The sequence below is a fragment of the Amia ocellicauda genome, chromosome 15 (assembly GCF_036373705.1).
Source record: "Amia ocellicauda isolate fAmiCal2 chromosome 15, fAmiCal2.hap1, whole genome shotgun sequence".
In the NCBI taxonomy this organism is placed as follows: Eukaryota; Metazoa; Chordata; class Actinopteri; order Amiiformes; family Amiidae; genus Amia; species Amia ocellicauda.
The window spans coordinates 23124511-23137131 of NC_089864.1; the positions used below are offsets into that span (position 1 = coordinate 23124511).

At 40.6% G+C, this 12621-nt stretch overlaps 1 protein-coding gene across 7 annotated transcripts in view; it reads right to left on the minus strand.

Annotated features, from left to right (window-relative positions):
• Window positions 1-1037: 1037 nt before the first annotated feature.
• hipk2 (homeodomain interacting protein kinase 2) overlaps window positions 1038-12621 on the minus strand; it is an 84160-nt gene continuing 72576 nt past the window's right edge. For 4 of the 7 annotated variants that reach the window (XM_066724203.1, XM_066724202.1, XM_066724200.1 and 1 more), the window contains exons 11-15: window positions 12217-12396; window positions 11829-12116; window positions 11096-11343; window positions 10783-10943; window positions 1038-8017 (exon numbers count right to left, since the gene is read on the minus strand). In XM_066724203.1, coding sequence (XP_066580300.1) covers window positions 7556-8017; window positions 10783-10943; window positions 11096-11343; window positions 11829-12116; window positions 12217-12396 — 1339 coding nt within the window. In that variant the 3' untranslated portion in view covers window positions 1038-7555. Of the gene's footprint in view, window positions 8018-10740; window positions 10944-11095; window positions 11344-11828; window positions 12117-12216; window positions 12397-12621 lie in introns of all 7 variants that reach the window. The other 3 variants (XM_066724201.1, XM_066724198.1, XM_066724197.1) reach the window with 1 other exon arrangement.

Sequence of the window (12621 nt, forward strand, 5' to 3'; positions counted from 1 at the left end):
ATTAAATTGAAAATAGCAGCTAATGGGAAGAATGTCTTTGTATTCAGACCCACAAATCCACTCTTCATAGAGAGATCTGTCCTCAAGAAGAGTCTGAATTAATTATTGTAAAGCGTAGTTGACACTCAAGGTTTAGTTTTCCTTGTCCACGTATTCTATTGTGTTGGAAAGCACATTCTCCTTTGTAGACGTGTATCCATTGTAACAAAATACATTAGAAAATCTAAATAGTAGAAATTATTAATAAATATAATAGTTAATGTAACCCATCATTAAACAATCACAAAAATACTTTTAATAAATACCTTAAATACCTTTTAATTATGTATATTTCTTCTTGGTCATTTTTAGGTACAAAATATTCTCAATTATATTAAACATCTTAGCGCAGATATATAAAATGTAAATGGCAAATTAAATATATATATTAGGGTTGAATCTTAAAAGTACCTAAATGTACCTCACTTCCTCCTTCAATATTGGACTGTCAGGATGGTTAACAATAGCTTGTCTCTCAGTAACAAGAGAAATAACACAAAGGGAAAATACATCAGTTATCCAAATAGGGTAAAGAAATTAAAAAGGATATCAATTGTGTCACTTAAAAAAGGCTGGGCTTCTGTACAATGAAGAGATTATTCCTTTACTTCCGGGAGTTCACACATCCAAATAGAAACAATGCTCAGTTGTAAATTGCATGAAAAAAAAAAATCAAAGGACTAGAGTAATAATTTAAAAAGCTATATATCTTAGCCTTTTGCTGCTCCGCTTTTCAAAAGCAGGTAATAAAATAGGATCTGAAAAAACAAAAGCTCACAGCCAGGGGTAATGGATGAGAGAAGAACATTCACATTGTATGAAGTACTTTAGTTCAGCTAATTCAAAAATAGGGATTCACAACCAAAAAAGCAGCTTACTATTTATTTCTTCGTGATACACTACAGTGATGTTCAGGGTCAAAAAAATACTCACACGCACACAAGCACACACAGAATGAACAATCAAAAAAATCACAAGTACAACAAAGGAGACAGGTGCCGTGACTTAAAACAGTTTAATGTAAATCCAAGACAAAGTGTGATTACATTTCTACACATATACAATATGCATATGTGAGCTTACAAATTCTGATTAATAACTCGATTCACCTCGGAGACCGAAAAAATGATCAAAAGTAACAGTGAATAACAAGCTATAACATAGTTCACCACGACGGGAGCCCCTTTCTCACCCTACAGTTAGTAAATATAACAATTAAAATAACTATATTCTTCTATAACGAATTTTCTGTTAAAATCTTCTGTAAATGTACAATGCTATCATTAGTTTGAAGACTAATATAAATTCACTCCATTTTTCTACAACGAAAATGATTATAAATAGAAGCACACAACGTCTTAATGGTAACACAAGCGTTTAGTAGCATGTACTCAAACGGTTAAGAATTTAATTATTTCATTATCATCATCATCATCATAATAATAATTTATTATTATTATTATTATTGTTATTTTTAAAACATTCTATAAGCCAGTAAAATATCCATTCTCTTAACATACTTATAATATGAGACTAGGAATAGGATACATATATTTCTACATTATCAGATTGATAAGAGACGTTACACTTCTTTGCCCCCCCACCCCACCCCTCCACAAAAAAAAGCAAAAAGACATAACAGTGAAAGAAGAATACAAGGAAATACTGCTGCACACAATAGATTTCACAAGATAAACAAGAAATAACACTTCATACAGAAACCATACAGCAATGGACACAAAAACAAGCAAACAAACAAACAAACAAACAAAATGGTCAGGGTTTGATGCAATCTAAGGTTGAGAGGAGTCTGTAGAAAAATATTTTGTTCTTTGTATTTTTTAAGCCATGTATTTATTTATATTTAACAGATTGCTAGAGAAAAACTACACAGCAGAACTGGGTGATGGGTGAAAAAAGGCCCAACTTTACAACCCACTTATAGTTTCCTTTTCATTAAGGGACATCATAAACCTCAGCAGGCATATGAAACACCATTAAGAAGTTTTTCTTCCTCTTTCCTTTATTTTAGTTTTTATTTAGATAAACAAGTGTATTCACAGTCAGGGAGCCCTGTGCACTAGTGACACATCTTTGGGGAACGGGCACTGCGAGTACCCATTAATTGCCACAAAAAGCTTTCTTACTATTTCTAATTTATTACTTTTCTGTTGTACACTTGTTTATTGAACTAACCCCTGCTGAGAGCACTGGGAGGAGAAGGTCATTGGATCCCACTCATACAAAAGGACACGAAGCTATGAAAACAGTGCGTTTTCAGCAAAATGCTCTTTGTTTTTAATCTATTCATTTAGATTATTTTTGGTTCTCTTAAGAAAGGTGTAAGAATGACCAAATTACAACATTTGGCTTTGCATGTCCACAGATAGACAGGTGGCATCGTGGTATCAAACCCTAAGTCAGCCCCCTACCCTCCCTCCCAAGATGAGAACCAGTGAACAGAACAAGCAGAACACGAAAACCAAACGCACACGTGCACATATACATACACACCTCCAAAAGTGTGTCAGAATGTGGAAGTATTGGTTTGCAAGGATCTGTAATGTTGCCAAGCAGTTCAAGTCATTTACTACACGTCTGCAAGAATGATACTTGCCAACCCCTTTGTTTGAATGGAGAATGTGCTTTTACAGTAATGTTTTCTGTACCGGTGCTTAAATATTCTGTGAGAGGATTTTGTTTTCTTAAGGTATCAAAAGCTTTTTTAAGTAGTCACTTTCAATGGTTCGGCCTGAGACAACAAACTGGGTCCTAAGCACAAAGCTTTCAGGAATGTTGCTTAATTTGTAAACAAAGAAACAACACAAGCGAAAAAACTACTGTTCAAATTGGCCACTAAATATAAAGATTCACTTTGTGGAAATGATTGAAGTTTATTATTATTTATTTATTTTTTGTTTAGTTTGTCTGTTTGTTTGTTTTTTCCGGCTTGAGTATTAAAAAGCTTTAGAAATACCAGGCTTTACAAATACACATGTTAAAACAGCACTCTTTAATTTATAGCATTCCTTAAAGCTTTGACTGTAAAGCTTATCGTTTTAAAGGCAGTATGTACTGTTTTTAAGGTGAAAGTGAAGGGGGTGGTGAAGTTGTTACTCAAGACTCAAAAATCACGGTTTCATTCCTTTAAAAAAAAAGAAAAAAAAGGGGGGGTTACAAGTCATTTTTTTACAAAGAAAAGGAAGGGTCACACTTGTAAAGTTACATTTGGTAATTATAAGATTACTCAATCTAAATCGAAGGTAAATTGCTAATTCACCATTTCTGATAACGTCACACTGAACACAGCAGTATAATGCAAATAGACGTTCAAATCTACAAAACGCAGTGATTACTTCAGATCTGATCTTTCTTCCAACATTCAAATACAGAATCAATAAAACAATATTGAGCATTGTAGGGTCAAAAGGGCTGCTCATAGCACTGTCAAAACCACTTAGTTCAATGAATTCACACAAGACAAATGTCCCAACACAACACACAACGTATATCTCCTCTGTACATCCTCTGTCTTGCAAAAATTAGAGATGTCACAATATCATCAGAACACGAATGGCAAGCTGTTTGGCCTGGTGTGACAGTATTGCCTCTATAGTACTGCAGTGGTATTGCATATATAGTGGAAATGTCTATTAAATGTTACACAAGTGAGGAAACTCAGACCTGCTGTCTTTAGTACGAAGAGAAAAAGACCATTTTTTGACATAGTTTCAACATTTACATTCATTTTGTACTAGTGAAAAAAAATTGAAAGATCCCATTTTAAATATATATATATATATTTTTTTTCTCTCATTAGTTCCAACAGTTCATTTCTATGGCACTAAAGCATGAGTTTACTTGTCTAAAAACTCTTTACTTATGTGCGACATAAGGTCATATGATGCACATGTGATAACAGTATATTAATTAAAGCCAGGAATACTACAACAACAACAAACATACCAGGAAAACAAAAAAAAGCTATTAAAATGGTGGCTTCACAGCTTAAAATTCAGCATAAACTACTGAATCCTACATTGGGGACCTCATAGTGTCAATAAAATCAATGCTTAAAATCTTTAAACCACACACACCAATTCAATGACTGTTGAAAGCAATAATCATCAATAGAGAAGACATTGTTTCTGATGAAACCTGCTGCAAAATGATATTGTGTCATCCCGAATCACAGATTTGCTTGTGTGTTCATATATGCACATACACACATATATACAGGTTTGTGTGTAGATGTAGGTATGTATAACACAAACACATTTGTTGGAAGATGAGATGGCAAGTACAGTATTTGTCATTTTGCCATGTGACACTTCATACAAACAGATTATTTTGAATGTAGAAACAGACAAGTCATAGATATTATTGCCAGTTAACTCTAGGTAATGAGGATGAATGGAGTAGGATCATACTGGGTTTCTTTGGTGGGAAGAAAAGAAAAGAAGAAAACACAAGCCCTAGAATAGGCAGACTGTCTTTTTGCCTCCACACTGGACAGGCCCGGGCGAGGGCCGACACAGCGTCGGGGAGAGCAGCGTCTTCCCAACGGACCGTGAAAGATTACTCTCTGCAGAAGGAGCCAAAGACTGTGCTTCAGCCCAAACACCCCCTGCTTGAAAACCCCCCAAAACCACTTGATCTACAACCTGCGGTGCATTACAGCTCTGACTGCAGGAAACCCAGAACGTGTGGCAAAAAATGGCTGAGGATCTAAATTGTACAAAAGTAAGAAAAGCTAGCTACAAACCTGCTCTCATTATATGTTGATATCTCTTTGGGCTGGGGGTTGGCTGGGCTGGAGGAGCTACAAAACTGGGCTCAGTGCTCTCACTTGCTCTAGTCTGTCTACCTATCAGGGCCCCACAGAATTTTTAAAGTTCATTTGTACTGTCTTGTTAGTATTATTCTTTTTTAAATGATGCTGGAATATGTGTTCCAGCAGCTATCACCTTACGGATAGATATATCCCTTCTAACAGGGATAGGTTTTATTAAATCAACCCAGTGCTTACAAATTAGAATATAAATGATATTACCAAAAAGAAACCAATCATACTGCTAGTACACCAAAGAGAATTATTGCAACAAGCTCTAAAAATACAACATACTCTACCATAAAACCCTCGGTTATTTAGAATAACACACTTCCAAACCAACTACTATGGTTTAGCCATGATGACATGAGAGAAACTATAAGAATCACACACAGCCTCAAACAGGAATATCAGTACTCAGTTGCTCAGAGCTGCTTATATGTGCCCAGTTTGGAAAAATAAATACAACAAAAAATCCAAATTAAAACCTGAAATCACTGACTAAAATAAAGCTTATTTTGAAATGAAGCAGCAAGTACAAACAGCCTTGGACTATTTATCAATTCACAAAACAGTAGCTATCCCATTTTAGAACTCATTAAAACCTGTACACAAGATTAAAAAAAGCTAAATCACTGTGTTGACATTGACTCTTCCAGGTGTATGCTACTGTATTCTTTTGTCTTACTTTTGACTTTTATCAACAAAGAATCTGCTGACGTATTAAGACAAACCTTCATAAATGTCTCCCAGATGTTTTATTTTCCTCTGAGTACCATTACCATTCAAGCAATTCCCATTAATTTGAACAATGTAGCAACCCAGTGGGTTTATGTACCAACATACTCATCCCCTACTCGTATACTTTAGTGCCATAACACCACAAAATTTCACTTTTCTCTTCTCAGCCCCACAACTGATCCAACCAACTGTATTCAACCTCTCTCTGTCCGTCCTCAAACACAACTAGCCTCCCTTATTATTGTCCAAACTAACTAGAAATACTCTAGTTCACTTCCAACCTGCATTACCACCACCCCACTGCACCACTGCCTTAGTTTTATTCACTTTTTTCCATCCCTTGTCCTCCAACAATCTGGGACTGTAGTAATCCCTAATGGGAAGTAAAAATATCTGAAGATCAGTAAGAAAAAGCAAACATTACAGAGTTGCTATGGTGCTAACAGAATGCTTTGGGTTTGATCTGCTTCTGACATGTACATTCTTCAGTCTGTTAAAAGATGCACCACTCAAAGTGCAATTATTGTAGTCTGGGTACCTCCGGGACAGAGAGACAGACTACTGGTTGTATATGCAGAGAGTGTGTAAGAACTGTGACTGACTTACTACATCAACACAAGTGAACAACCAAACAGAGTTCATGCTTATCTGTGGACAAGTGTGGTTCTGTAAAAAAATGAAATTTTTCTCTGTCCTGCTAAATCACAAGCATTAATTTAGTCAACCCCCAGCACCGACACTGAGAGTGAGTGTGTGAAATACACAGCAGGCTGCTCTTTTAAATCATGGATTCTGTGTACTGACACACAGTGTCTAGGCCTAGCTTACACCTGGAAGTTAAAAACAGGGTTGTCAGGACAAGGACAACACACTACAATGCGTCTCTCAAACTAGCCTCTGTTGGTTCTGTAAGTTCCAGCGAAGTAAACTTTAAACTGTGTCTGTAAATCTGTAAGGCACTACGAGGGAACAATGTTAAATCCTAAGACAATGAGTAAAGTTGCACAAAGGTGCGAAGGATAAACCACACACAAGGCGACATTAGAGCACACGCACACACCTAGACGATCACGTTGTACATGCCTATGTTATCATAACCACTTTGTGCAAACACATTTAAAGAAGAGAAACAAAATCTATTGGTATCAGATAAGTTCTTCACGAAACAAAAAGGGTGCATACTGCTACATTGTAAAGGGGCCCAGCTAAGATTCCTACCTCGAAGCTACTCAAAATCAGAAGGAAAAGAAAGCTTTTCTAAAAGGAAAAAGGAAAAAAACAACAAAAGGGAACAAAAGCTATAAATTATCTATAAAGTTTACATCTTTTTCCAGAAGAGCTCATCCAGTCATCTCGCCTGCGTACAATTTGGAAATGGTTTTAAGACAGTTCAAGGCCATCGTATTTCTTTGAAGAGCAGCAGGTATCTTTATTTCACTTCTCCCTTCTCATTGGAGGTCACAAATACAGAACAGGACCTTTTGCTGTAATAGTCATTTTGAATAAAATATTAAATTTAAAAAAAGAACAAAGGATAGAATAAAAGGGAAACAAATGTTTAATAATAAAGAAGAAAACTTTCCCAAACGCCTGTTGTTGAAGGCCAGGCTGGTCAAAACCAATGAAATGAAAATAAAATTGCCTTCAAGGATTGTTAATATTTGAAAAAAAGAAATAAAAATAATAAAAAGCACTGGCCCTTTTAAAAAATCTATTTAAAACAAACAAAAAATGCAAAAATCCAACCCTCTTTTCTCCCAGAGAGTGTTTTTTTTCTTCTCCTCCATGTTTTCAAGTTTAACATGTCAGTTTTATCAGTTTGCATGTCTCCTTTCTTCTTTTTAAAAATTGTCTGTTAAAAGTTCTGTCTAAAGCAGCGTTGGTGTGGCTCCAGTGTTTTTAGTTTATTAGTTTTTGTGTTTTTTTTTGTGTTTGCTTGTTTGTCTAGAGGTAAGGGTACTGGTTCACCTTGGTGGGACTCAGTGGGTATCCAGTGTAGACTGTGGAAGCTGGCGAGGCGCTGATATAGGTCTGGTGGGCGAACTGGGCCTGGTACTGACTGTGGTGGATGGTGGGCGAAGGGAGGACGCGGTGGCCCATGCTGACGGGGACCTGGTGAACGATGCCCGCTGGGTAGGCTGTGTGCTGGACCGCGTGGCGAGCCGAGCCCTGGGACGCTACCAGGTGGGCCACAGTGCCTGTTGAACCCAGGGCGGTGGGGGTGGTGTAGGTGTAGAGGTGGGGCTGTCCAGGGAGGTGGGCGGCTGCTGCCAGGTGGGGGTGAACGGCAGTGTGCGAGGGGCTGTTGTGGGGGAAGGAGTAAGGTGCCTGTGCGATGGTGGGGGTGATGTAAGCCTGCTGCCTGCGGTGCCCTCCGTTCCTCTCTGCCGCCACGTGTTGCTGCGCCTGTGCAAAGTCACCAAACAGAGAGAGTCTGAGAGCCTTTCTTCAGAGGAAACACAGTCATAACACGAAACCAAACACCACAGACAATCCATCTCCACACGTCAGAGGCTTTTGGGTTCAAGCAGAGCGAATGATTTGATCGCAGTATCGTTGTCCACCTTTCTACCCCCTCCTCAATAATGGCGCCCTCACAGAACGCCCTTTTCACTCCTGACTGGTGAGGGAACAATAGAGAGCTCTCTCTCTCTCCATCCCACCCCCATAATAATTCCAGCACCACTGATGGTCGTACCAAACAGCTGACACGGCCACTAAAGTGAGAGATCAGATCCCAGCTCCTTATTAAAACATGGAGCGACTGCATCAGACAAGGTGCCAATCCTTTGGGATCATTGACTCAGCTCTGAATAAATCGCTATTGAGATGCATTATAGAGTGGCATCCGTTTTCTTTGTTTTACTGACAGCACTGAGAATTCTGCACTGGTCTATTTTGATGGGCATAGCTCTTATTCTTTCTGTAATGCCAAGTGCAACCCCACAAACAGCATATACACTCACCTAAAGGATTATTAGGAACACCATACTAATACTGTGTTTGACCCCCTTTCGCCTTCAGAACTGCCTTAATTCTACGTGGCATTGATTCAACAAGGTGCTGAAAGCATTCTTTAGAAATGTTGGCCCATATTGATAGGATAGCATCTTGCAGTTGATGGAGATTTGTGGGATGCACATCCAGGGCATGAAGCTCCCGTTCCACCACATCCCAAAGATGCTCTATTGGGTTGAGATCTGGTGACTGTGGGGGCCAGTTTAGTACAGTGAACTCATTGTCATGTTCAAGAAACCAATTTGAAATGATTCGACCTTTGTGACATGGTGTATTATCCTGCTGGAAGTAGCCATCAGAGGATGGGTACATGGTGGTCATAAAGGGATGGACATGGTCAGAAACAATGCTCAGGTAGGCCGTGGCATTTAAACGATGCCCAATTGGCACTAAGGGGCCTAAAGTGTGCCAAGAAAACATCCCCCACACCATTACACCACCACCACCAGCCTGCACAGTGGTAACAAGGCATGATGGATCCATGTTCTCATTCTGTTTACGCCAAATTCTGACTCTACCATCTGAATGTCTCAACAGAAATCGAGACTCATCAGACCAGGCAACATTTTTCCAGTCTTCAATTGTCCAATTTTGGTGAGCTTGTGCAAATTGTAGCCTCTTTTTCCTATTTGTAGTGGAGAGGAGTGGTACCCGGTGGGGTCTTCTGCTGTTGTAGCCCATCCGCCTCAAGGTTGTACGTGTTGTGGCTTCACAAATGCTTTGCTGCATACCTCGGTTGTAACGAGTGGTTATTTCAGTCAAAGTTGCTCTTCTATCAGCTTGAATCAGTCGGCCCATTCTCCTCTGACCTCTAGCATCAACAAGGCATTTTCGCCCACAGGACTGCCGCATACTGGATGTTTTTCCCTTTTCACACCATTCTTTGTAAACCCTAGAAATGGTTGTGCGTGAAAATCCCAGTAACTGAGCAGATTGTGAAATACTCAGACCGGCCCGTCTGGCACCAACAACCATGCCACGCTCAAAATTGCTTCAATCACCTTTCTTTCCCATTCAGACATTCAGTTTGGAGTTCAGGAGATTGTCTTGACCAGGACCACACCCCTAAATGCATTGAAGCAACTGCCATGTGATTGGTTGGTTAGATAATTGCATTAATGAGAAATTGAACAGGTGTTCCTAATAATCCTTTAGGTGAGTGTAGGTGGTAGTTGTTGGGCTCTTGTGCTAATTTTACCAGGTCTGTGTATCCTATTGGCTAGGGCCTCTCTCATAACTCTAGGAAGTCCAGTACAATTCAGCTTTGAACACAACAAAAATGTCCAGTTCCATTTCAGTCTAGGACATCTAGGGATACATAAAACATGTTGGCAGACTGGTGGGATTCCCGCACACACAAATCAGTTTAGAATAAGTCCCAGCATACATAATTAGAATGGACTAGATAACAGTCAAATCTTGGATATGGAAAAATAAAAAGCACTTATTACAGAAGAAATCACCTGCCGGGCGTGTCCCACTTCTTACACATTAAGTACATGTTATAACAAATGCAAATTACACTGTTCTTATGAGTAACTAACAAGTAATTACTGAGTACCTACTATGTAATTAGGGAGACCTATTATAAAGCATTACCTAGAACTGTTAGAGACAGACATTAATGATTATTCATTAATAAAATAAATAAAATGTTTACCTACATCCATTTCTTTACCCTGAGAGTTTTAAAACACATATTTTAAAAATTATTTTAGGCATTAGATCAGGAGTTTGAAATTGAACCCTCTATGTGGTTTAAAGCTAGAGACTCCCACGTCTTGCTGACTTCAATCCAAACACATGACAATACAGGACATGCAGGCTGCTGCGGAAGATGAACAATTAGTATAAGCCTCCACAGATGAGTTTAAACCTCAGATTGTGGGAAGATCGTCATACTGACAACTAACACAGGGTGACTGTTTATCATTCCTATTTGTGTGGCAGACAGAGGTTAAACACGGGTCTTGGTGCCACTTTAGGAAACAAAGCACCCACAGAGTGTGAGTGGGTCACTGCTGGAATATCTGGGAGGTGAAGGCCGCAGGCTATGCAGAGAGTGAGACTTGGAGGCCAGTTACACACACACAGGTCCTCGTGGGTCTTACCGATAGGCGTGAGGAGAGTGAGACAGACATGTCTGTCCGTACCTGGCTGAGGTTCAGAGGCTGCTGCTGGAAGGAATGGGCCCCAGATCTCTGCTGTCGATAGGACGCCCCTCCAGTTGAGCTCCCTGAGGAGTGACTGCTGGCCGACATGGCTGTGTTGGAGCTTTTGGATTTGTACACCGAAGACTGGTGAGCAGCAGAGTCTGCAACACAGCACAGCATGACTGTTAGCAGAGGACAAGCACACCACTGCAGAACACACACCATGGTATACTGGTACACTTCAAGACATGCCTTAAGGAGAGACATGCCCCCAGCAGCACCTCCAACAAAGGCAGCCCCGCCAAGTGTTTACCTGGAGCGAGCCGTTCACATTCAGTCAGGACTTCGCTGGACTGAGTTTTGAGCGGCGGGATGATGATGGTGCGGGGGTTGCCGTTGCAGTGGTTATCCAGGGCCCCCTTCGAGTCAAAACTGTTGCCATTGGTGAGGCCGGCCCGGTGCTCCACGGCGTAGGGGCTGTTGTTACTGGAGGAGTCGGAATCGGGGGAGTCGTGGACCGTGACGCAGCTGATGACGTTCTTCCTCTGCTTAGACATGGTGCTGGAAAAGGCAGGGGGGCAGGTCAGTAAGATCAAAAACACCACATTTGTTGATTCCCTAAATTAGGTGGCAAAAGTCCAATATTTCTGACTTTTTCTGTTTTTGTACGTCATTTGTATTGTGTCATTCCGCTGCTAATCGTAGGAACTATATCTTACCATGAATTATCAATACAGGTCATCACAGTGCATTCACTGCAAGAGGCTAAATGCAGGGTAGGCTTGGTCTATAAAACTTTGCCTCTTTGCCCTTTAAAAGGTGGGACTAAAAATTCAATCAGATCTTGGATTAGTACATATTTCTTAAACATGAACTAAACCACAATTCAGGACAATTCTTTGGCAGCCCAGAAATGATTATAAATTGTTCCCCATTTCCAGATATTGCAGTGGGAAGGTGAAAGCAGTGCCATGCTAGTTTGCTTTGGGACCAGGGTGCCCAGCTAACGACCCCGGAGGCTGACGCAGCAGTGTGTGACCTCTGACCTGGTGTTGGCCTGCTTGTGGTCCTCTTCCTCGTCGGTGTCGCTGCTGATGGTGATGACGCTGACTGCGGGGCTGGGGGTGTCGGGGATGACGATGGTCTGTCTCTGGTGGTGGTCCCTGGTGGTGCTGGAGGCCGGCTCCCCCCAGCTGCAGGCCAGGGAGGTGCTGCAGCCGGAGGAGCTGCTCTGGACCACGGCACAGCGGGGCGGCGTGTTCTCTTTCACCCGCTTGGAGCGCTGCGGGGAGCTGACCGCCTGCGAGGAGGACACCTCGTACGCAGACATGTTCCTGAAGGGACAGAGTCTCCATTTAACAGACCGCTCAGTTATTTTGTTTGACCGTTACGTTTCCAGGGATCTACTGACATGAACAACTCTTTCGTTCCTACCTTGCTGACAGCTGATGCTGTTTGTTCTTTTTGGAAGAGGAGCTACTGGTTGGTTGTTGTCTCATGACATGGGCGACACCCACATTCAGCGGCTGTGTGGAGGGGAGGGTCACGTGACCAGCGAGCAAAGCGGGCTGCTGCATGATGGGGTTATAATGGCTGCCGTGGGTATGCGAGTTTCTGCGGGGACAGAGAAAAGCATTGAGGAAGATTCACAGGGACTGCTTTTCTGTAGCAGTTTTAACACATTTTTTTTTAAACATGTTAAACTGCTTTTTTACACATTAACATTGTATTAATTCTTTAATTAGCTTAAATTAAGACAATTATTTTATTCCATGCCTTTCCAAGATGAAATGAAATCCTATTCAAGTTAGTTATCAACATACTATTACAGCTTGCCAA